Source organism: Coregonus lavaretus (genome assembly GCF_964263955.1).
Source record: "Coregonus lavaretus genome assembly, chromosome: 1".
Taxonomy (NCBI): Eukaryota; Metazoa; Chordata; class Actinopteri; order Salmoniformes; family Salmonidae; genus Coregonus; species Coregonus lavaretus.
In genome coordinates this window covers 31,756,579-31,783,316 of record NC_139988.1, presented here as the reverse complement: position 1 = coordinate 31,783,316, position 26,738 = coordinate 31,756,579, and the positions used below count along the sequence as shown (strand labels likewise).

The 26,738-nt window shown below is 48.7% G+C and overlaps 1 protein-coding gene across 1 annotated transcript in view; it reads right to left on the bottom strand.

Annotated features, from left to right (window-relative positions):
• Positions 1-23,002, bottom strand: part of LOC311133047 (zinc finger MIZ domain-containing protein 1-like) — a gene marked incomplete at its 5' end in the record, with an annotated part of 74,253 nt that extends 51,251 nt beyond the window's left edge. Inside the window, one exon of the mRNA XM_084166471.1 lies at positions 22,960-23,002. Within this exon, the coding sequence (XP_084022597.1) occupies positions 22,960-23,002 (43 nt within the window). The remainder of the gene's footprint in view (positions 1-22,959) is intronic.
• Between the last annotated feature and the right edge of the window lie 3,736 nt (positions 23,003-26,738).

Here is a 26,738-nt window from a genome sequence, read left to right as displayed (position 1 = left end):
CACAACGAAACGAACACACCCTGGCTCAACATACAAAGTCCCGGAGCCAGAGCGTGACAGTACCCCCCCCTAAAGGCGCGGACTGCGACCGCGCCTCAAAAACCCCAAACAGGGGAGGGCTGGGTGGGCATTACTCCTCGGAGGCGGCTCCGGCTCCGGGCTTGACCACCACCCTTCTTCAATCCCCCCGTAGCGCCCCCGGTCCGATCTGACCCAGCTGGTAGGATCTGGACTGACGACGCGCACCCCTGGCTTGGCGCGTGAGGCAGGAACGGACCGGACCTGGCTGATGATACGCACCCTAGGCTTGATGCGTGGAGCCGGAACGGGCCTCACCAGGCTGACGACTCGCATCCCTGGCTTGGTGCGAGTAGCAGGAGTGGGCTGGATCAGGCTGACGGCTCGCACCCTTGGCTTGGTGCGAGTAGCAGGGACGAGCTGAACCAGGCTGACGACTCGCACCCTTGGCTTGGTGCGAGTAGCAGGAACGGGCTGGACCAGGCCGACGACTCGTACCCCTGGCTTGGTGCGAGTAGCAGGAACGGGCTGGACCAGGCTGACGACTCGCACCCTTGGCTTGGTGCGAGTAGCAGGAACGGGCCGGGCTGGGCTGGCGACGCACACCGTGGACCTGGTGCGTGGAGCAGGGACCGGCTGGGCTGGGCTGACGACGCACACCGTGGGCCTGGTGCGTGGAGCAGGGACAGGCCGAGCTGGGCTGACGACGCACACCGTGGGCCTGGTGCGTGGAGCAGGGACCGGCTGGGCTGGGCTGACGACGCACACCGTGGGCCTGGTGCGTGAAGCAGGGACAGGACGAGCTGGGCTGACGACGCACACCGTGGGCCTGGTGCGTGGAGCAGGGACCGGCTGGGCTGGGCTGACGACGCACACCGTAGGCTTAGTGCGTAGAGCAGGGACAGGCCGGGCTGGGCTGGCGACGCGCACCATTAACTTAGTGCGTGGAGCAGGGACCGGCTGGGCTGGGCTGACGACGCACACCGTAGGCTTAGTGCGTAGAGCAGGGACAGGCCGGGCTGGGCTGGCGACGCGCACCATTAACTTAGTGCGTGGAGCAGGGACAGGCCTCACCGGACTGTGGAGACGGATAGGAGACCTGGAATGAAGAGCGGCCACAACCCGTCCCGGCTGAATGCCTACCCTCACACACTCTGTGTGAGGCATCCGCACAGGACGTACAGGGCTGTGTACCCGTACCGACATGACAGCACGTGATACTGGAGCAGGATATCCGGGACCGCGGAGAGGCACAGGAGACCACGAGCGTTGAGCCGGCACACTCCGTCCTGGCTGCATACCCCCCTTCGCACGACACGTGCGGGGTGCTCGCACAGAACGTACAGGACTGTGCCGGACCACTCGTGGCACCGTACGCTGCTCCGCATACCGCGGAACCTGCCCCGTCCCATGCTGCCATGCCTGAGTACGGGAAGTTGGTTCCGCTCTCCATTCCGGCCTCGCCAACCTGCCTTCTGGCCCCCAAAACCCGGTGGCCTCCTCTCCAAATTGCCCTGTGGCAGCCTCCTGCTGCCCAGCCGCCCATGCCATGTGCCCCCCCCCAAAACTTTCTTGGGGTTGCCTCTCGTCCTTCCGACGATGGCCCTGCTGACGCCGTTGCTCCTCTCTCGCCAGGGCCTTGATCCTACCCCAAGGTCCCTTGCCCCCGAGCATGTCCTCCCAGGACCACGATTTGCCCACCTGGGCCATCGCCAGCCTCTCTATCTCCTTACCCGGCGCTTCCTCCCATGTCCAGTCTCCTTGCTCCTGGACACGCTGCTTGGTCCTTTTACGGTGGGTTTTTCTGTCACGATCGTCTACGAAATGAGTGGACCAAGGCGCAGCGTGCGATACGAACATGACTTTAATTGGTAAAGTACACGAAACAAAACAAAACACGATCGTAAAGTCCACAGTGACAATGACTGACAAGGAACAAAAACCCACAAATACAAGGTGAAAACACACAGTTTAAATATGGCTCCCAATCAGAGATAACGAGCCGACAGCTGACACTCGTTACCACTGATTGGGAGTCACACGACCAAACAAGGAAACAACCACATAGACAACCCAACCAAACAGAACACAACGAAACGAACACACCCTGGCTCAACATACAAAGTCCCGGAGCCAGAGCGTGACAATGTGTAACTAGTCTGATATCAAGACCAAGAGAGATGTTTCTGTTTGTCTATCCTTTCTGCGGCTAGCCTAGCACCAGTGAAAGCTATTTGAGAAACATTCAAAACATTGATTTGATATTCAAAAGACAAATTGCTCAAGACACAAAATTAATGTAATACAATCTAATTCCTTTATACTCCCCAAAATCCTCTCACATATCTCAAAACCATTCTGTTATGTCTCTCAAAATGTGGACTTTTCTCTGAGAGTTCAAGACTAACCCCATAACCTCAGAGGAATTGAATTTCCTCTAGTCCAGAGAAAATAAATAACGCTCTTGTCTGGGAGTGACCGGCGTTTTCTCCCCGACTTTGATGGTGTGTCAGGTTACAGTGGGTTACGGCGCCCCCCCTGGCCTCCTGACGGGAGCAGACAGGTTGTGTCTGGCCTGGTGAAAGAACTTCCTACTGATGACATCACACAGCTGGGACAGAATGACACAGAAGACAGGACAGCCCATGGTTCCCTCATACCAGTAGCCTACAGATAGATGGGTTAGCGGACAACGTCATGAAAACAATGTGCGCGCTTCCATGGGGCAGAAGTCAGTGTGTTGTTGTGATTCTGGATGGCCAGATTGCTAGCAAGAATGACAAGAAACTGCCATGTGGGGAATCGAAAGTGGCTTGTTTGAGCTCGTTTCATCATGTTCTTGATATCATGTCTTGTTTTGAGGTGTTTTGACTGATTTCATGTCAATGTTAATATAGCAAAATTTTGCTAGCTAGCTAACCATCTTTATTTATGTTTTCAATAAACATTGGAGACGAAATATAGCTTACATGTTGTCAACAATCTAAGCCAACCTCGTCTGTTTTGACCCATAGTTGCGCACGCGTCGGTTTTGTTGCTCAACAGCCAACCCATCTATAAAGACACATACAGGGCAATAATCACAAGTTGATTCACACCCAACATCATGCATCTGGTTGGTCATTATTGGGAACTATTGTTAATTACTGTTGTTTTACATATAATTAAAACACAGTCGCTTTCACAAAAAGCTCACATTATAATTTTACTCTGCAGGGCTGTTCTGCGGACAGAGATAGCCTTCAGTTGGGTGAGTCTATGGGGTGAGTGTGTATATCACCAGAGTTTGTGTGTGGGTCGACAGAGTGGGCCACTCCAGTCATTACAGCAGGAGAGGCATGACAACATTATAATGGAGTTAATCCTTTAGGAGGGTGAAGGGAGTGAGGAGGGGTGGAGGGCCCTCAAAGGGTGTAATGATTAATTCAGAGCCGAGAGAGAGAGACTCCAGGATAAGGGTTGGCCACCCCATATGGGGAATTCATTGAGAATACTGCCACCTGCTGCTTGTTTTAGGCATACTGTTTTGAGGTCAGACTCTGACCTTTACAGAGCTCATTCAGTGTTCCTCAGACGGAACCCTGTTTGGAACGTGTTGCCCAGCAACGGTCTCCGTAAACACTGCACCTGGCAAGTCCAACAGGAAACCACTACGGGCTGCACTCTGGAAAAGCTGCGGGTGTAACTACACACACACTAACACACGCACTAACACACACGTAATGAGCAAGTTGAAGTGTTTTTAGCTGTAGACAAAAATCTACTTATCTTGTTTAGAAAGGTACTAATCTGAAAGACATTCAAAACATACTCTATCATCTTCCAAAATATTAGGCACCTCTCTACACTATTTGTGTTGCTTCATGACCTTTCTCACCACCTCCAATCCTTCCTCACTCAAAACAGTCTAACCAATTAACTCTCCCTCGGATTGACGTCAACCCAGTGAAAGGCTGCCCAATCTGTGTCATTACTGCTCTCCAAACACTGCCCCACACACAGGCAGGCACGCACGCACGCGCCCGTGCCCACACACACACACACACACACACACACACACACACACACACACACACACACACACACACACACACACACACACACACACACACACACACACACACACACACACACACACACACACACACACACACACACACACACACACAGCCTCTCTCCCCTGTCCCATTAATTTCCTGTTATCGTTGGGGGTTGAGCTGAAGCCCCAGATTACGTCCGAAATGGCACCCTATTCCCTATGTAGTGCACTACTTTTGACCATGGCCCATACGGCTCTCGTCAAAAGTAGTGCACTATGTAGGGAATAGGGTGCCACTTGGGACGCACCCTCCGTATTGATCCTGCACCTGGTAGAAGATAAGGTGGGAATCCAGATGGATTCCATATCTATTATCTAATGGAATCCCTCCTCCTAGAAAGAGCTATGGATTTTCTGCCATTGAACCTGTGTGTGTCAGGGGGAGAGAGAGAGGGTGTGTGTGTGTGTTTGTGTGTGTGTATGTGTGTGTGTGTAGCTGGTTGGATTACTGCACCAGGCACAATATGGAGGACATAGGCCCAGCGGATTTGCTAAGAGATCCTGTAGTGGGGTTGTCTGACAGGAGAAACACGTAGCCTGAATGTGTATTGACCTGCATGGAGCATGCAAAATGGCCTCTGCCCAGTGCACACAGAGGATGGACTGAACTCAGAACATATCACATACACACACCCACAGACACACACACATACACACACCCACAGACACACAGTCTGTCTCTCTCTGTCCATCTGCATGGATACTGTAAAGCAGAGTTCCGTCTGCTTGTGTCAGAGCATCGAGAGGAAACTGTGCAGATCCTATTTTTTAAAATCAAAAACAGATACATGTAAGCACCAACTGACCCTGCCCAGTTAACATCCCCTATTTTATTTTTAATATCCAACCCAACTGGCAGTAAGTAAAGTAGTATCTCATTCCAAACCAGGAGCACCTATTATTGTATGGTAGGTCTCTATCCCATAGTAACCATGCGTTTCCATGGCAACCATATTCTCATCTGGCGTTGGAGTGCTGGAGAGCTCCTCCCTGCCTTCTGCTGTACAGTTTACAGGCACACACACGAACACAAACGCACACACACACATGCACATGCACACACACACAGACCATAAGAAAGAGAGTTCCAAACCTCTCTGCCAATAAAAGCTAATTTTCTGTTTTCCCCTCCCCACTCAAACAACTCCCAGACAGTCCTAGCAAAATTATTGCTTAAGAAATTCCTCTTTGCTAAGAAGCTATTTTTGTATCTTTTTGACCATTTTAATTGAAAACAATCACATCAAGGTATTTTGGTATTTCATTAGGATCCCCATTAGCTGTTGCGAAAGCAGCAGCTTGTGATGAGTGTGATGGAAGGAGTCAGGCGCAGGAGGGTAATCACTGAATACAGAGTTTATTCCTTCGTTACACAAAATACGCTGGAATAGCGACAAACGAAACAGGCACAGGGGAAACTATCTACCCTGGCAATACACTGTAATGGTATCTCCATACAATACATAGGCACAGGGGAAATATCTACCCTGGCAACAAAATGGTACGAGTAGCTTCACCGAGCTACACTACTCTCACATTCAAACAATCACCCACAAGGACAAGGAGGCAGAGGGAACACTTATACACAGACTAATGAGGGGATTAGAACCATGTGTGTGTGATTGACAAGACAAGACAAATGTGATGATGATAATTGGGGCGGCAGTGGTTAGTAAGCCGGTGACGACGAACGCCGAAGCCTGCCCGAACAAGGAGGGGAGGCAGCCTCGGCGGAAGTCTTGACACAGCTACTCTTCCTGAGGTCCACACAAAACATGAAACATGACATACTGCAATACAGAACATAATAGAGGAGAACAGCTCAAGGACAGAACTACATCAATTTTAAAATGGCACACGTAGCCTACATATCAATACATACACACAAACTATCTAGGTCAAATAGGGGAGAGGCATTGTGCCATGAGGTGTTGCTTTATCTGTTTTTTTAAACCAGGTTTGCTGTTCATTTGAGCAATATGAGATGGAAGGGAGTTCCATGCAATAATGGCTCTATATAATACTGTACGCTTTGTTCAATTTGTTCTGGATTTGGGGACTGTGAAAAGACCCCTGGTGGCATGTCTGGTGTGGGTAAGTGTGTGTCAGAGCTGTGTGTGAGTTGACTATGCAAACTATTTGGAATTTTCAACACATTAATGTTTCTTATAAAAAATGAGAAGTAATGCAGTCAGTCTCTCCTCAACTTTTAGCCAAGAGGGACTAGCGTGCATAGTATTTATATTAGCCCTCTGATTACAATGAAGAGCAAGACGTGCCGCTCTGTTCTTGGCCAGCTGCAGCTTAACTAGGTCTTTCCTTGCAGCACTCGACCACACGACTGGACAATAATCAAGACAAGACAAAACTAGAGCGTGCAGGACTTGCTTTGTGGAGTGTGGTGTCAAAAAAGCAGAAGTACATAATTGTTACCCAGAAATGATTTGATATTGAGATAAAAACATCTGCATTGGACCTTTAAGTCTCCCCTGACAATAGCTCACAGCTTGCATGGAGCGAATGAAATGAGCACCAGAAACACCTTCGCCCAGCAAACTGTTACATCAGCCCTCTCTCTCTTCCTGCATTCCAAATGGCACCCTATACCCTATGGGCCCTGGTCAAAAGTAGTGCACTATATAGGGAAAAGGGTGCCATTTGGGATGCATCCTCTCTCTCTCTGGCAGAGTCCTCCTGCTCACATCTGCTGCTGTTGTTAGCCTCTGAGCGAGAGCTCCCTGCTGCTTAGGGCTCAACACAAAACTCTACCTCTCTTTCTGTTTCCCTCAATCTCTCTGTATCTTTCTCTCTCTCGCTTTCTCTCTGACTTACACAAACAGACTCTCTCTTGCTTTTTCTCTGTCTGTCCGTCTATTTTTCTCTCTCTTTGTCTGTCTGCTTCTCTTTATCTCTCTCTCCCAAGTGTCTTTCTTTTCCACAGAGCAGTTGGAGGATGATGAGGATAAATTATAATGATGGCGGTAGTGATGATGTTACTACTTAAGTCTTGATAGGGCTAGAACAATACAATTATCTTACTCAATGACTATTGTCCTCTTGAGGACAGTCTGTTTTGCAGCATGCTATTCATGTACAGGGCAGGCATTTCAAACATTGGACAAAGATAACTTATGCCCATCTGAAATGACGGTCTGTCCAAGAGACAAATAAAAAGCAAAGGCAGACAGTATGAATGGAAAGAAATCCAGAAAATAGTTCCAATTGTTCTATTTGGTCTACCCAGTTCTACTAGGTCATTGTAGACATGAAGGTTCCACGGTGAGAGAAGAGGGTGGCAGGTAGCCTAGCAGTTAAGAGTGTTAGGCCAGTAAATGAAAGGTTGCTGGTTCGAATCTCTGAGCCGACTAGGTGAAAAATCTGTTGATGAGTCCTTGAGCAAGGCACTTAACCCTAATTGCTCTGGATAAGAGTGTCTGCTGAATGACTAAAATGAAAGAGAACAGGAGATGTATATTCCATTGTCTGACAGCTGAAGGGGTAATGAAATGCAGAGGTACATCATATTGGCATGCCCCTCGTGTCTGTTTTTGCCAATACAACCTTGCATGTCAAATAATCCTAAATGGCATAATTACTAGTACAACCTTCGGCAGGTCGCACACGCTTGTCCCCATTAGAGTCAATGTAAGCGTTTTTGACCAACACAAGAACAGTGTGTGTCAAGGGCAATCTACCATTTGCTGGTGGGGAGAGCTCTCTTTCACTCTCTCTCTCTTTAACTCCCCCGCTCTCCCCTCTCTCTGACTACTCTCTCTCAGGGGCTGTCATAGTGTCTTTGCTGTCCCGCCATATGTGAAGTCTTTGCCAGCCTTAGCCCAGGAACAGCCCCAGCCTCAGGGTATATGATTTAAGAGCTTTCATTTATTAACGATTATATCAGAAACACAAACCAGACCAAGGAGGTCCTGTTTCTGCTGAGTGAAGGACAGGACAGAGAGGGAGAGATGGATATAGATATATACATATACAGAGAGAGAGAGAGAGAGAGAGGGATCTGACATTTTTCTTGCACATTTTTGTTCCTACCCAGCACAAGCTGATTTAACTAATCTACTAATCATCAATTCCTTGGGAAGAGGGACCGTTGTTTAATCTTGAGAAGAGGGACCAGTGCAACATCTGAAAACCTCGAGGGCCAGGTTCTGCTACTAATCTGATGCTAAACCCCTGGTGCAGATCTGGAGAGGAAGAGGGAGGCGGCCCAACTCAATTCCACACATCTGGATGTGATGAATGTTATGAGGAAATACACACAGAACGGCATGAAACTGCACCTGAAGACAAAGTTACATCATAACTCACTCATGACATTCAGTCCAAACACAACAATGATACAAAACAGTTAGATCTCCCTAAGCTTAAAAATTATCTCAATATTGCCAAGCCAAATTTGTGTTGAACCAACCAAGACAATGATAGCAAATTGGCTAGGTTACAGAACAGACTGGCGCTCAGGCTAAAGACAACAGCGGCAGTGTAATGGAGTTCTCCTAAATGGCATATATTATTATTATTATTATACATTACAAAAAATGCAGATTATGAATTTATCACATAAACTGTTTATTCAGAATGATTTATCAATAGCGTCAACCCCTCTCCGAAACATCGTGTTCTGATTGGTGTCCTGATAAACGTCTCTCCTTGCTGTCCTCTCTTCCGTATCCCGACGATGGACCCACAAGCCCCTGCCAGCTCATTTGCATAAATCAGCATCTAGATGGCTACTAGGCAGCATGGGGCGGAGACACACCCAGAGCACTGCAAAAGAAACCAGGCCACCAACCCAGAGCAGAGAAGGAGGCTTGGCTGGGATGAAACTGTTACTAATGACACTGTCTGACCGGAATGTGGGCGTGTGTGCGTGTGTGTGTGTGTGTGTGTGTGTGTGTGTGTGTGTGTGCAGAGCCTTTTGGGGGCCCTAAGCGAAATTTTGAAGCAAATTTCCTGCAATTCTACACATTTTTCCCTTACTTATACCAAGTTAATACGAGTCAGAGTGACAAACAAAATCAATGGGGGACCCCTAGAGGTCAGGGCACCCTGGGCATGTGCCCTGTGTGTCCGGTCGGTAATTTGACCATGATAACTACAAGTTCAGACTAACTTACCAATCTAAAATTGTTTAGTTGAAATGGGCTAATTGAGTGACTGTCAGTGACTATCTATATATATATATATATACACTGAGTGTACAAAACATTAAGATCACCTTCCTAATATTGAGTTTGAGTGGTGGACCATTCTTAATACACACAGGAAACTGTTGAGCGTGGAAAACCCAGCAGCGTTGCAGTTCTTGACACACTCATACCAGTGCGCCTGGTGCCTACTACCATACCCCATTCAAAGGCACTTAAATCTTTTCTCTTTCCCATTCCCCCTCTGAATGGCACACATACACAATCCATGTCTCAATTGTCTCAAGGCTTAACAATCCTTCTTCATTAACCTGTCTTCTCCCCTTCATCTACACTGACTGAAGTGGATTTAACAAGTGACATCAATAAGGGATCAGAGCTTTCACCTGGATTCACCTGGTCAGCCTATGTCATGGAAAGAGCAGGTATTCTTAATGTTTTGTACACTCAGTGGCTGTGGGGGGCTAGGGTTTAGTTGCTAGGGCTGTCTCTGTCTGTCTGAGTGTGTGTGTCCTGAGCGCATGAAGGATGACACTAAAAAGAGGGAAAAGAGGCTAAAAGGTTCCAAATAAAAGGACACTATGACAAAAAACATTTAGAAGCATTGACTTATTTTAGCGAGAAAACAGGGCTACACTAGGTTACATTATAATCTGAAACCACACACATTTCAGCACAAGGAACCATGCAGAAATACAGCAGTGAGTTCTGAGCAACATCAGGCATTCTCCCTGTTCTACGTAAGATGGTAAGATGGCCCCTGTCACTGTGTTGAGTGTCAGGCAGTGATGATGTCACAGAGCCCGAAGCCCCTGGCAGTGTGCTATGTTCTGTCACTGCAGCTGTTTACACTTCCCTGCAGAGAGAGTCACTCAACCAGACCACAGCTTATATAATACTTAGTTGGGGGGTTGTGTGGGGTGTGTGTGGGGTGTGTGTGTGTGTGCACGCGTCTGTCAGTATCACAGAGAAGATCAGTATTGGCTATTTACATCCCTCTATCCTCTAAATCAGCATGATCCCTCTCATTGTTAACGGGCCTGTGATTTGAAATGAATATTAACAGTCTGGCAGATTTCAAGTATGAAAACGAAACAAGCCAATTGCAACGCATCACATCCAGTCAAGTGGAGGCTCTACTATTACCCCAATGATCAGGATTCAGTTGTGGTCTGATGATCCCACGCTTCAAACGCACTTTTGATGTTTCCTCCCTGTTTTTCCAGAGCACTCACGCATCAGTAGTTTGGTGAAAAACACAGACTCTGAGACAATATTAGAAACGATGGCCTCCGGGCAGTCTTTTGATGCTGAACGCCAGAGAGAGAGAGAGAGAGAGGGAGATGGGGGGAGGGGGGGGGGGGAGATAGAAAAAAGAGGGGGGCAAGAGAGAGAGAGAAAGAGGGAGGGAGAGAGAGAGAGAGAGAGAGAGAGAGAGAGAGAGAGAGAGAGAGAGAGAGAGAGAGAGAGGCCATTGATAGCGTGCTACTCTCACCACTATAGCTAACACTGATGATGCTGGTCTTCAGCTGGCCTTGAGGATTCATACAAAAGCAGCTTTTTCCTCCACAATGGCAATATTTATGTTAAATCAGTCTTCAATATACTTTTGTCTGGTTGTAGAGAAGCTTGATAGAGATGTATTACAGAATCCAGTCACGTTTTACATTAAGTTGCAGAGATACCATGTCAATATAGGGAATTGTACATTTGACTTGATGTTACAGTGAGGGAAAAAAGTATTTGATCCCCTGCTGATTTTGTATGTTTGCCCACTGACAAAGAAATTATCAGTCTATAATTTTAATGGTAGGTTTATTTGAACAGTAAGAGACAGAATAACAACAAAAAAATCCAGAAAAACGCATGTCAAAAATGTTATAAATTGATTTGCATTTTAATGAGGGAAATAAGTATTTGACCCCCTCTCAATCAGAAAGATTTCTGGCTCCCAGGTGTCTTTTATACAGGTAACGAGCTGAGATTAGGAGCACACTCTTAAAGGGAGTGCTCCTAATCTCAGTTTGTTACCTGTATAAAATACATCTGTCCACAGAAGCAATCAATTAATCAGATTCCAAACTCTCCACCATGGCCAAGACCAAAGAGCTCTCCAAGGATGTCAGGGACAAGATTGTAGACCTACACAAGGCTGGAATGGGCTACAAGACCATCGCCAAACAGCTTGGTGAGAAGGTGACAACAGTTGGTGCGATTATTCGCAAATGGAAGAAACACAAAATAACTGTCAATCTCCCTCGGTCTGGGGCTCCATGCAAGATCTCACCTCGTGGAGTTGCAATGATCATGAGAACGGCAACGAATCAGCCCAGAACTACACGGGAGGATCTTGTCAATGATCTCACGGCAGCTGGGACCATAGTCACCAAGAAAACAATTGGTAACACACTACGCCGTGAAGGACTGAAATCCTGCAGCTCCCGCAAGGTCCCCCGCTCAAGAAAGCACATATACAAACCTCCCGAGTGGCGCAGTGGTCTAAGGCACTGCATCGCAGTGTTAGCTGTGCCACTAGAGGTCCTGGTTCGAATCCAGGCTCTGTTGTAGCCGGCCGCGACCGGGAGACCCATGGGGTGGTGCACAATTAAGGTAGGGGAGGGAATGGCCGGCAGGGATGTAGCTCAGTTGGTAGAGCATGGTGTTTGCAACGCCAGGGTTGTGGGTTCGATTCCCACGGGGGGGCAGTATGAATATAATAATGTATGTACTCACTAACTGTAAGTCGCTCTGGATAAGAGCATCTGCTAAATGACGTAAATGTAATACATGCCCATCTGAAGTTTGCCAATGAACATCTTGTGGTCCTCTGTAGCTCAGCTGGTAGAGCACGGCGCTTATAACGCCAAGGTAGTGGGTTCGATCCCCGGGACCACCCATACACAAAAAAAATGTATGCACGCATGACTGTAAGTCGCTTTGGATAAAAGCGTCTGCTAAATGGCATATTATTATTATTTATCTGAATGATTCAGAGGAGAACTGAGTGAAAGTGTTGTGGTGATCCCACGCTTCAAACGCACTTTTGATGTGTCCTCCCTGTTTTTCCAGAGCACTCACGCATCAGTAGTTTGGTGAAAAACACGGACTCTGAGACAATATTAGAATTGGCATCAACTCAATTTGCCGTGTTTGGAGGAGGAGGAATGTTGCCTATGACCCCAAGAACACCACCCCCACTGTCAAACATGGAGGTGGAAACATTATGCTTTGGGGGTGTTTTTCTGCTAAGGGGACAGGACAACTTCACCGCATCAAAGGGACGATGGACGGGGCCATGTACCGTCAAATCTTGGGTGAGAACCTCCTTCCCTTAGCCAGGGTATTGAAAATGGGTCGTGGATGGGTATTCCAGCATGACAATGAACCAAAACACACGCCCAAGGCAACAAATGAGTGGCTCAAGAAGAAGCACATTAAGGTCCTGGAGTGGCCTAGCCTGTCTCCAGACCTTAATCCCATAGAAAATCTGTGGAGGGAGCTGAAGGTTCGAGTTGCTGTCACACCCTGGCTCTGGGGACTCTATATGTTGAGCCAGGGTGTGTAGATTCTATGTGTTTATGTTCTGTGTGGGAGTTCTAGTTGTTGATTTTCTATGTTGGCCAGAGTGGCTCCCAATCAGAGGCAACGAGTGTCAGCTGTTGCTGGTTGTCTCTGATTGGGAGCCATATTTAAACAGTCTGTTTCCCTTAGTGTTTGTGGGATCTTGTTTCCGTTTGGTTTGTTTCCGTGTTAACCGTAGGACTGCACGTTTCGTTTATTGTTTTGTTGTTATATTATCACTAAAGATAATAAAGTTAAGTATGTTCGCAACTAACGCTGCGCATTGGTCTACTCTCTACGACGATCGTGACAGAAGATCCCACCATACCAGGACCAAGCAGCGTGTCCAGGAGCAGGCAGCCTGGACGTGGGAGCAAATATTGGACGGGCAGGGGTCCTGGACCTGGGAGGAAATCCAGGCCGGGATGGATCGCCGTCCATGGAGTGAGACGGTAGAGGTGCGACGGAGAGAGGAGCAACGGCGTCAACAGTGTCGTCGTCGGACGGACGAGAGGCAACCCCCAAAAAAATTTAGGGGGGGGCATACGGCATGGGCGACGGGGCAGCAGGAGGCAGCTACAGGGCGTAGTAGGAGGTTAGGTGAGGAGGCCACCAGGTTAAGGGGGCTATTGGCGCAGAGGGAGCAGGAGTTAGTGGTGCAGAGGGTGGAGCTATTGGAGGCGATAAGGGAGAAGTTGAGAATTGAGGCACGGCGAGAGGAACTCGGTAGGCAGCTGAGGGAGCGGAGGGTTATGACGAAACCCAGTCCCGCTCCTCACACCAAGCAAGTGGTGTGCATCACCAGTCCGGTCCGGCCCGTTCCTGCTCCCCGCACTAAGTGGATGGTGCGCGTCGCCAGCCCGGCCCGGCCTGTTCCTGCTCCTCGCACCAAGCCTACGGTGCGCGTCGCCAGCCCGGCCCGGCCTGTTCCTGCTCCTCGCACCAAGCCTACGGTGCGCGTCGCCAGCCCAGCCCGGCCTGTTCCTGCCACTCGCACCAAGCCTACGGTGCGCGTCGCCAGCCCGGCCCGGCCTGTTCCTGCTCCTCGCACCAAGCCTACGGTGCGCGCCGCCAGCCCAGCCCGGCCTGTTCCTGCCCCTCGCACCAAGCCTACGGTGCGCGTCGCCAGCCCGGCCCGGCCTGTTCCTGCCCCTCGCACCAAGCCTACGGTGCGCGTCGCCAGCCCGGCCCGGCCTGTTCCTGCCACTCGCACCAAGCCTACGGTGCGCGTCGCCAGCCCAGCCCGGCCTGTTCCTGCCACTCGCACCAAGCCTACGGTGCGCGTCGCCAGCCCGGCCCGGCCTGTTCCTGCTCCTCGCACCAAGCCTATGGTGCGCGTCGCCAGCCCGGCCCGGCCTGTTCCTGCCACTCGCACCAAGCCAGGGGTGCGAGTCGTCAGCCCGGTACGGCCCGCTCCTGCTCCACGCACCAAGCCAGGGGTGCGCATCGTCAGCACGGTCCGGCCCGTTGCTGCTCCACGCACCAAGCCAGGGGTGCGCATCGTCAGCCCGGTCCGGTCCATTCCTGCTCCACGCACCAAGCCAGGGGTGCGCATCGTCAGCCCGGTCCGGTCCGTTCCTGCTCCACGCACCAAGCCAGGGGTGCGCATCGTCAGCCCGGTCCGGTCCGTTCCTGCTCCACGCACCAAGCCAGGGGTGCGCGTCGTCAGTCCGGCACAACCCGTGCCTGGGTCACCGGTGCCTGATCAGGTACCGGTCAGCTGCTCCACAACGGAGCTTAAGCAATCCGCTCCTTCGATGTCCAGTCCAGCTCCAGCCTGCGGGACCAGACCGGACCAGGGGCGCTACGGGGGGATTATTGAAGGGTGGTGGTCAAGCCCGGAGCCGGAACCGCCTCCGAGGAGGAATGCCCACCCAGCCCTCCCCTGTTTGGGTTTTGTTGAGGCGCGGTCGCAGTCCGCGCCTTTGGGGGGGGGTACTGTCACACCCTGGCTCTGGGGACTCTATATGTTGAGCCAGGGTGTGTAGATTCTATGTGTTTATGTTCTGTGTGGGAGTTCTAGTTGTTGATTTTCTATGTTGGCCAGAGTGGCTCCCAATCAGAGGCAACGAGTGTCAGCTGTTGCTGGTTGTCTCTGATTGGGAGCCATATTTAAACAGTCTGTTTCCCTTAGTGTTTGTGGGATCTTGTTTCCGTTTGGTTTGTTTCTGTGTTAACCGTAGGACTGCACGTTTCGTTTATTGTTTTGTTGTTATATTATCACTAAAGATAATAAAGTTAAGTATGTTCGCAACTAACGCTGCGCATTGGTCTACTCTCTACGACGATCGTGACAGTTGCCAAACGTCAGCCTCGAAACCTATATGACTTGGAGAAGATCTGCAAAGAGGAGTGGGACAAAATCCCTCCTGAGATGTGTGCAAACCTGGTGGCCAACTACAAGAAACGTCTGACCTCTGTGATTGCCAACAAGGGTTTTGCCACCAAGTACTAAGTCATGTTTTGCAGAGGGGTCAAATACTTATTCCCCTCATTAAAATGCAAATCAATTTATAACATTTTTGACATGCGTTTTTCTGGATTTTTTTGTTGTTATTCTGTCTCTCACTGTTCAAATAAACCTACCATTAAAATTATAGACTGATAATTTCTTTGTCAGTGGGCAAACGTACAAAATCAGCAGGGGATCAAATACTTTTTTCCCTCACTGTATAAACGGGGTGGTTCGATCCCTGAATGCTGATTGGCTGAAAGCCGTGGTATATCAGACCGTTTACCACAGGTATGACAAAAATATACGTTGGTAACCAGTTTATAATAGCAATAAGGCACCTCTGGTGTTTGTGGGATATGGCCAATATACCACGGCTAAGGAATGTATTCAGGCACTCCGAATTGCGTTGTGCATAAGAACAGCCCTTAGCCATGGTATATTAGCCATATACCAGACCCCCTCATGCCTTACTGTTTAATTATAATTAGTTCTGTAACTGCACTGTTATTATTTAGCAACAGATTGGATAGAGAATGTCATGCTATCTGCAGTTACCACGCACAGCTAAGTACTGCAGTATGGTTGGCTACAAAATTAGTGATTGAGTAGACCTAACGAGCGTACAGTGCACACAGAGAACCAAGCGTAACGTGTTGGTCGTAAACACTGAATGTCAATATAAACCCTTACATCTCAGTCAACAACAACATTACAGTATTTATTAAAGCACCTTTTCATTCCATTGGAGCTTGTTTGTGTGATTTGTCTTCTGCATCATCAGGTGTGTGAGGAAGATAGTAAGAGGTTTGAATGTGGTAGGAGTAAACACCAACCCTGGGACTCTAATCATAGCTGTTGTTTCTCCTGGAATAGCTACGCCTGCAGCGGTCTAACCATGCATACGTTTCCTTAGTTAGAGGAAATATTTAACTATTCACTAGTTGTTCACTTCCTGCCACACACAGACACACACACACACACGTTTGGTATTGCTATCCTTGTGGGGACCTAAAATAGATTTCCATTCAAAATCCTATTTTCCCTAACCCCTAACCCTAACCCTAACCTTAACCCCTAACCCTAAAATAGCCTTGTGTGGGAAACACACACTCACACTTGTTTATTAATGATAAGCGTCCAAAATTAACAGATGAGTAACACATTCTGTACGCCAAGGTCCATGAATTAGCTTTACTTTGAGGCTAAAGTGAAGGGGTGAGATTTCTTCATTAAGTAACTTCAAGTCAAATTTGAGGATTTCGTAATGAAACACAAACTTCTGACTGTGTAGTTGAGTGTCAACTTCCACAGTCCTCTTCTCTCATCTCTCTCTCTCGCTTATATCCATATTTCATAACCACTTCTCACCATTCATTCCATCTCCATCTCTGTTTCGTGCTGCCACAGTCCACTGCACAACAGGGAGCAGCTTATTCTGTGGGATTCTGCTTGATTATTAATGCTTTTGAGTGCGTCCCAAATGGCACCCTATTCCCTATTCAGTGCACTGCTTTTGACCAGGGCTCACAGGGCTCTGGTAAAAAGTAGTGCATTATACTGTATAAGAAATAGGGTGTCATTTGGGACACATACCTTCTCAGTACAGTCATAATCTATTTACACTGGTTGAAATACTGATGCAAGTGGAAATCACATTCAACCTTGTTGCATGGAATTCCATAAAACATTCATCATATGTCCAAATACACTTAATCACATTGAACAACCCTGAAGAAGGCACAGAGTGCCAGAAACGTAGGTTCCATCACAGTGATAAATGAATGGGAGAGCAGTAGTGTGATTCTCCCCTGATCCTTATGATAATTATCTGGCAGTTTTCCCTTTGTCAATTTGTTGCGAGTGTGCATCTTTAGCTCCTATACTTAGGGCCAATACTTTTTCATGACCAGCTGACTTAGTTATGAACCCTGTACTTTTTCTTGGGCAGGTCACATGGCCTAGAAAAACTCCTGGCCCCTACCCATACTCTATCTATCAAGTTTAAATAATTGCTGTGTGTGAACGCTGGCCATCAGGCCAGTGTCTCTACCACCGCTCATTTGCCAGGTAAGTGACGATGGGATGTGACAGTGGCAGAATTAGCTTGAAAGTGGCACACACACACACACACACACACACACACACACACACACACACACACACACACACACACACAGTAGAGAGGGAGGGGTAGAGAGAGACAGATTAAATGTATATTTTACATTTACATTTACGTCATTTAGCAGACGCTCTTATCCAGAGCGACATACAAATTGGTGCATTCACCTTATAGCCAGTGGGATAACCACTTTACAATATGTTTATTTTATTTTTTTCTTTCTTTGGGGTGGGGTAAGCGGGGGTAGAAGGATTACTTTATCCTATCCCAGGTATTCCTTAAAGAGGTGGGGTTTCAAGTGTCTCCGGAAGGTGGTGAGTGACTCCGCTGTCCTGGCGTCGTGAGGGAGCTTGTTCCACCATTGGGGTGCCAGAGCAGCGAACAGTTTTGACTGGGCTGAGCGGGAACTGTGGTTCCGCAGAGGTAGGGGGGCCAGCAGGCCAGAGGTGGATGAACGCAATGCCCTCGTTTGGGTGTAGGGACTGATCAGAGCCTGAAGGTACGGAGGTGCCGTTCCCCTCACAGCTCCGTAGGCAAGCACCATGGTCTTGTAGCAGATGTGAGCTTCAACTGGAAGCCAGTGGAGTGTGCGGAGGAGCGGGGTGACGTGAGAGAACTTGGGAAGGTTGAACACCAGACGGGCTGCGGCATTCTGGATGAGTTGTAGGGGTTTAATGGCACAGGCAGGGAGCCCAGCCAACAGCGAGTTGCAGTAAACCAGACGGGAGATGACAAGTGCCTGGATTAGGACCTGTGCCGCTTCCTGTGTAAGGCAGGGTCGTACTCTCCGAATGTTGTAGAGCATGAACCTACAGGATCGGGTCACCGCCTTGATGTTAGCGGAGAACGACAGGGTGTTGTCCAGGGTCACGCCAAGGCTCTTCGCACTCTGGGAGGAGGACACAACGGAGTTGTCAACCGTGATGGCGAGATCATGGAACGGGCAGTCCTTCCCCGGGAGGAAGAGCAGCTCCGTCTTGCCGAGGTTCAGCTTGAGGTGGTGATCCGTCATCCACACTGATATGTCTGCCAGACATGCAGAGATGCGATTCGCCACCTGGTTATCAGAAGGGGGAAAGGAGAAGATTAGTTGTGTGTCGTCTGCGTAGCAATGATAGGAGAGGCCATGTGAGGATATGACAGAGCCAAGTGACTTGGTGTATAGCGAGAATAGGAGAGGGCCTAGAACTGAGCCCTGGGGGACACCAGTAGTGAGAGCACGTGGTGCGGAGACAGATTCTCGCCACGCCAGTTGCTAGGAGCGACCGGTCAGGTAGGACGCAATCCAAGAGTGAGCCGCGCCGGAGATGCCCAACTCGGAGAGGGTGGAGAGGAGGATCTGATGGTTCACAGTATCAAAGGCAGCAGACAGGTCTAGAAGGACAAGAGCAGAGGAGAGAGAGTTAGCTTTAGCAGTGCGGAGAGCCTCCGTGACACAGAGAAGAGCAGTCTCAGTTGAATGACCAGTCTTGAAACCTGACTGGTTTGGATCAAGAAGGTCATTCTGAGAGAGATAACAAGAGAGTTGGCTAAAGATGGCACGCTCAAGAGTTTTGGAGAGAAAAGAAAGAAGGGATACTGGTCTGTAGTTGTTGACATCAGAGGGATCGAGTGTTGGTTTTTTGAGAAGGGGTGCAACTCTCGCTCTCTTGAAGACAGAAGGGACATAGCCAGCGGTCAAGGATGAGTTGATGAGCGAGGTGAGGTAAGGGAGAAGGTCACCGGAGATGGTTTGGAGAAGAGAGGAGGGGATAGGGTCAAGCGCGCAGGTTGTTGGGCGGCCGGCCGTCACAAGTCGCAAGATTTCATCTGGAGAGAGAGGGGAGAAAGAAGTCAAAGCATAGGGTAGGGCAGTGTGAGCAGGACAAGCAGTGTCATTTGACTTAACAAACGAGGATCGGATGTCGTCAACCTTCTTTTCAAAATGGTTGACGAAGTCATCCACAGAGAGGGGGGGGGGGAGGAGGATTCAGCAGGGAGGAGAAGGTGGCAAAGAGCTTCCTAGGGTTAGAGGCAGATGCTTGGAATTTAGAGTGGTAGAAAGTGGCTTTAGCAGCAGAAACAGATGAAGAAAATGTAGAGAGGAGGGAGTGAAAAGATACCAGGTCTGCAGGGAGTCTAGTTTTCCTCCATTTCCGCTCGGCTGCCCGGAACCCTGTTCTGTGAGCTCGCAATGAGTCGTCAAGCCACGGAGCAGGAGGGGAGGACCGAGCCGGCCGGGAGGATAGGGGACATAGAGAGTCAAAGGATGCAGAAAGGGAGGAGAGGAGGGTTGAGGAGGCAGAATCAGGAGATTGGAAGGAGAAGGATTGAGCAGAGGGAAGAGATGATAGGATGGAAGAGGAGAGAGTAGCGGGAGAGAGAGAGCGAAGGTTGCGACGGCGCATTACCATCTGAGAAGGGGCAGAGTGAGTAGTGCTGGAGGAGAGCGAGAGAGAAAAGGATACAAAGTAGTAGTCGGAGACATGGAGGGGAGTTGCAGTGAGATTAGTAGAAGAACAGCATCTAGTAAAGATGAGGTCAAGCGTATTGCCTGCCTTGTGAGTAGGGGGGGACGGTGAGAGGGTGAGGTCAAAAGAGGAGAGGAGTGGAAAGAAGGAGGCAGAGAGAAATGAGTCAAAGGTAGACGTAGGGAGGTTGAAGTCACCCAGAACTGTGAGGGGTGAGCCATCCTCAGGAAAGGAACTTATCAAGGCGTCAAGCTCATTGATTAACTCTCCAAGGGAACCTGGAGGGCGATAAATGACAAGGATGTTAAGCTTGAATGGGCTAGTGACTGTGACAGCATGGAATTCAAATGAGGAGATAGACAGATGGGTCAGGGGAAAAAGAGAGAATGTCCACTTGGGAGAGATGAGGATTCCCGTGCCACCACCCCGCTGACCAGATGCTCTCGGGGTATGCGAGAACACATGGACAGACGAGGAGAGAGCAGTAGGAGTAGCAGTGTTTTCAGTGGTAATCCATGTTTCCGTCAGCGCCAAGAAGTTGAGGGACTGGAGGGTAGCATAGGCTGATATGAACTCTGCCTTGTTGGCTGCAGAACGGCAGTTCCAGAGGCTGCCGGAGACCTGGAACTTCACGTGGGTCGTGCGTGCAGGGACCACCAGGTTAGAGAGGCAGCAGCCACGCGGTGTGAGGCGTTTGTATAGCCTGTGCGGAGAGGAGAGAACAGGGATAGACAGAGGCATAGTTGACAGGCTACAGAAAATGGCTACAATAATGCAAAGGAGATCGGAATGAAATTAACTAAACATCTGGGAAAGCGAGAGAGCGGGGCCTCCCTCACTTACGTTTCACTGAAACACCCAAATATAACTCTCCCAACTTCCACCTCAGAAACTATAATTGTTGTAAACTACAGCGGTTCAATGTTTTCTAGGAATAGACTAACTTAGTTTATTCAGCTAGCTAACTTGGTACAGTATTCTTCCGTGAAAACCGTCCAGGGCACCTAGTCATATGACGCCACAGCCAAATAGCATGCCGGCCTCCAACAACACGGTTTAGCACCAATACTCAGCCACAACAAACCACCAGTGTGTCAACACGCCAAACAGATCATTCGTGTCCATGTCTAACGTTGTGGGTTAGTCCCGACAGCTTGAGCGAGTCCGTCGTCAACTTATTCAGCCAGTTAGTTAGCTAGAATAGTTAGCATACTAGCTAGCCATTGCTTTCTGCCAACGAAGAAACCCGTCCTCCCACGGCACGAAGACACAGAGAGAGCCAAGCTAACGTTAACTAGTCACCCATGTCCCGAATTCCCTTGAACGACTCTGGCTACCAGTATGTAAAAACAAAACCCAAATGTAGGTTATAACTTACCCCTAGCAGCTACTGTTAGCTAGCCAAGTGCAAAGCTAGCCACTGAATCGATTTAGCCAGTTCGCGTCTGTTAGCTAGGTCGTTCCAGCTTTTGTTTAGTAGCTATCCAGGTAGTAACAAGCTGGCTACATTTCGAGCACAGTAGCTACTTACTACCTAACGTTAATTACAGGTACTCTCAGGCGTGAAACAACTATCCACAGTTGCTAATAGTTACCAGTATCTACCCGCTAGCTAATCCAGGTAGTGGGTTAGCTAGCTTCGTGCTTCACCGGGCTCAGTCGAATACAATACTTACCTACAATAATTACATACAACAACCCACGATAACTACCTACAATACCTAACTACAATCTAAATACATAGTTTAAGCTTTACTCGACAAAGCCCAAACTATGTATATAAGCCATATAAGCCAAGCTTACCTCCCGCCAGAGAGAGACACAACCTCACCCGACGACGACACATCCACTATAAATTATATTTCACAGCAGCCCTGCATATTAAAACTCACTCTGCCCTGCTCCACTGAGGTGGGAGTGAAGGTGAACATGGGTTTCTGTACTGTGTGTGTGTGTGTGTGTGTGTATGTCAGAGGGCAACGGCAGGGTGCATGCGACGCATCTAGTGCAGTAGAGACTAGGTAGCGGTAAGTTGCATGCTCGCTTACTATGACCAAGACCAAGACTCCTGTCAAGCCTCCTCGTGGCAGCACAAGTTAACTGGTTGTCTTGAAACTCCAGGCTAACAGGCAGGGGATCTCGGAGCAGCAGTGGGCCCCAGAGATGCGTCTGTATAGGCCCACCTCTGTGTGGACACGCCCTGGCAGCCACTACCCCGCTGCCTTGTGGGTTAGTAGGGTATGACAAAGGCTAGCGGAGCACACCCTGAGAGAAAACAGGAATGCTGGCGGCACACGGTAGACAGAACCCGACAGACTGGAGATCCGGCAGCCTCCTGCAGCTGTGGAAGATGCTGGTGGTCCTGGGTTTCCCCCCTTGCCACTGGAATCCACCTTCCTACAGCGAAGTAGTGCTGTTGGGGATTGCACACCCTCAGCAGTACTTTAAATAACTTCCTTTGTGCAGGTATCCACTTCTGACCTCGGTGAAGCCATTAACCGGAAACCGGACTTAAGGCTGTCGGCGTTGGGGTGTCTGGTGATGGGGGCAGGAGTGAATGCACCGGGAGGCCTTAATCAGACCCCTGCACGCCAGCGGCATAGGGATATTATGGTCGCCAGCAGTTGGGACTTGAGTGGCAGCTGAACTCGGCAGCCCCCTGTGTGACTGAGCAGCCCTATTTAAGAGTCACACAGCTCACCCCAGCTGGGGAGAGGCCTAGAAAAGGTGGCCTAAAAATTGGCCACTAACTCCTTCCTGGATAGGCTACCGCACCTATCGGGAGTTCCACTCAGCGGTCGAAAAATGCTAAAGAAAATAATTCCCCTGATACTGGCGACATGGAACATCAGAACTCTTCTGAACACTGACAATAATAACGATAGACTCCATCGGAGAACAGCTTTGATTGCTGCAGGACTAAGGCGCTACAACATTGACATTGCTGCCCTGAGTGAGACCAGGTTCCTGGATGAAGGTTCCCTGAAAGAGGAGGGAGAAGGCTACACCTTCTTCTGGAAAGGTTACCCTCCGGGTGGACAACATCAGCACGGTGTGGGACTGGCAATTAAGAACAGCCTCTTACCTAGCCTCACCGAAATACCTGTCGGCATAAGTGAAAGACTCATGTCTCTCCATATTCCTCTAGCCAAAATGCGCTACGCTACTCTTCTCAGTGCATACACACCAACGTTACCATCTGAAAATGAGGCAAAGGACTGCTTCTACCAGTCACTAGATGAGGCCCTTCACCGCATCCCCAGGAATTACAAGATATTTCTGCTGGGTGACTTCAACGCTAGGGTGGGACAGAACAACAGGATATGGAGCGGAGTGCTGGGTAGGCATGGTGTTGGCCAGGTCAATAAGAACGGCATGAGACTGCTAACTCTATGTGCCGAGCATGATCTCATCATCACTAACACCTTTTTCCAGCAGAAGAACAAGAACAAAACCTCATGGATACACCCACGCTCCAAACACTGACACCTGATCGACTACATCATAGTGAGAAGTTCTGACACCAATGACGTCCTGTTGACACGTGCCATGAGGAGTGCAGAATGCGGGACAGATCACCGTATGATACTGGTTAAACTCCAGGTGAGAATACGTCCCCACCAACATCTGCAGAAGTCCAGAAAGAGGCGTCTGTATTGTACCCGGCTTCAGAAAGCTGCAGTAAGGGACGAGTTCCGTCGCTCTCTCGCTGAAAGGCTGAGGGAGATTGAGCCTCTTCTGTTATCAGCTATCCGTTCCCTCAAGAACAATAAGACTCCTGGCGCTGACAGCATCCCGGAAGAGCTAATTAAGAAGGGAGGTTACTTCTGCACCAGAATGCTCCACTAGTACATCACTGAGGTTTGGGACTGGGAGATCGTCTCCCAACAGTGGCGGGATGCAAACATTTTCAGCATCTATAAGAACAAGGGTGACAAGTCCATCTTCGGCAACAGCCGGGGGATATCCCTTCTAGCTGTTGCTTGCAAGGTCCTGGCCAAGGTGATGCTACACAGGCTGGTGAATAACATCACAGAGGAACTGCTGCCAGAGTCACAATGCAGCATCAGAAAGAACAGGAGTATGGTCGACATGATATTCACGGCACTGCAACTCCAGGAGAAGTGCCGTGAACAACATCAGGACCTTTTCATGGCCTTTGTCGACCTCACCAAGGCCTTCGACACTGTGAGCAGGGAACTACTATGGGGGCATTCTACTCAAATGTGGCTGTCCAGACAAATTTGTCAACATCCTTTGCCAGTTCCATGACGGGATGATGGCTCGGGTGGACATAGGAGGGCAGGAGTCAGTGCCCTTTGGAGTAGGCATTAGTGTGACGCAGGGTTGCGTGCTGGCACCTGTACTCTTTAATATCTTCCTCCTTTGTGTCACCCAGCTTCTCCACATGGAGCTTGAGGACAGCAGCGGGGTTGCAGTGGACTTCAGACTGGATGGAAACCTATTCAACATCAGGCTCCAAACAATCACCAAGGTTTCAACGGAGCGGGTTCTTGAGCTGCGGTATGCTGATGACTGTGCTCTTGTGGCCCACATTCCGGAAGACCGTCAGTCCATCCTTGTAACAGCTGTGAGGGTCTATAGCAGGTTGGGCCTGTCTATCAACACCACCAAGACAGAGATGGTCTGCCAATGGAGATCCAGCCCTCCACCCGCCATGCCTGTCTTCACCATTGAACACAAATCACTGGCAATAGTCATTCAAATACCTGGGCAGCATCCTCTCTGAAGACTGCAGCATCGACCCTGAAATTCAAAACAGGATCAAGCAAGCCTCAGCTGACTTTGGGAAACTCAGACGCAGGGTCATCCAAAACAGGGATCTCCACCTCCACACCAAAGTTGCCGTCTATCAAGCCGTCTGCATCACCACACTTCTTTACAGCTGGGTCACCTACAGTTGCCACATCAAGCAGCTCGAGCAATTCCACATAGGATGCCTGCAGCGCAACCTGGGAATCACCTGGTGCAACCGTGTGCCCCATACGGAAAAACTTGCTAAGACCAGCTGCAAGAGTATGGAGGCCATGGTCACCTAACACTAACTGCGCTGGCTTGGGCATGTCATTAGAATGTCTCAGGAGAGGAGCACAAAGAGACAGCAAAAACATCTCAGGAGACATATAACCATGCCTGCCCCCGCCAACACAGACTACACATGCCCCACCTGCAATAAAGTTTGTGGATCTCGGATTGGACTCTACAGCAACCAAAGAATTCACAGTAAAATCAGAAGTGGAAGTCATCATCGGATACGATGGACTACCATATGCTAAGCTAAGTGTGTGTGTGTGCTTCGGTCTGTACTGTACTGTAGGTCCAGATACTGTGTTGTCCAACTGTATCATTCCATTTTGTATTTAGTTTCTCCTTCAAGGTGATTGCTGAACTGATAGGATTGGCTAGGTGAAAGCACTCAGTTAGAATGCCATCATGGAGGCTCCACTGTAATATACTGTTGTGACTATATTGCCTTATTTAATTTAGTCTAGCCTGCAATCACAGACAAAGCTTTTCAATTATGTTTCTGCATCATGTCTGAATATTGGAAACAGGTGTGCAAGGAAATTAATAGTTAGGAACGCAAAGAAAAGGTCCATATGAGTAGCCAACAAGAAGGAAGAACCATTCAGCCCTTATCACTGAATGAAACACAGCTCTGGTATCTCTTGCACTGAGTGCACTGGAGCTTGTAGCTTTGTATTCTCATTGTAGTGTGTGTGTGTGTATGAGTTTGTGCAGCTCTACTCGACCTACCTCATTGTAGTGGAGGTAGAAATCAATAGTTCCTGAACTTCCTGCTAGGTCAGTGTTACTTACCACCTCAGAACAAACACCCACCCACCCACCCACACACGCTGGATTTCAGGCCGGGTCATAGAACAATCTCTGACGCAACCTTGGTGTTAAATTATGTGGTAAAGGGTATGGATAGGAAGAAGCACTGTGCTGCCATCTTTATTGACTTATCAAAGGCTTTTGATACTGTTGACCACTCTTTATTGATTCAAAGATTGTCTGCAATCGGTATGGATCAGGCGTCATGTAATTGGTTCGAAAATGACTTGACCGACATGACAAAATGTGTTTCTTCTGATGGTGTTTAGTCAGGTTTCCTTGATATTACGAAAGGTGTCCCACAGGGATCGTGTTTAGGTCCTGTACTTTTTACTGTCTACTCTATATAAACAATGCATTTCTTTTTAACATACACCTGTATGTAGATGATACTGTTGTGTATGCTATTGCTCCCATGGTTGACCAGGCTCTTTCAGAACTTCAAATCTGCCTTCATTACCTTTGTTGAACTGAAATATGTACTTAATGCAGGTAAAACCAAGCATATGTTATTCTCCAAATCACGTAAAAATGAATCTCATGATTTATGCATATGTACATTGGATGGTGCGCTCATTGATCATGTCCTCGCTTATAAATATCTTGGTATCTGGATTGATGAAAAGCTATTATTCAAAAAGAATGTTGATGAGTTAGTTAAGAAATTAAGGATTTAAATGGGCTTCTTTTATAGGAATAGGTCATGCCTTTTATTAAATAGCAGAAAACTAATTATTCAGTCGACATTCATACCAGTTATAGACTATGGCGATATTGTCTATATGAATGCAGCTGCCACTGTATTGAAGCCATTGGACACAGTTTATCATAACGCAATACACTTTATTACGGGCGATAGGTTCAGTACACATCACTGCATTCTGTATCAGAAAGTAGGCTGGCCCTCTGAAGTCTCGTAGATTGTTGCATTGCACTCTTTTTGTGTATAAAGCCCCCCTGCATAAACTTCCACCGTAACTTACTTCATTGTTAACTTACAGACGTAGCAGATACC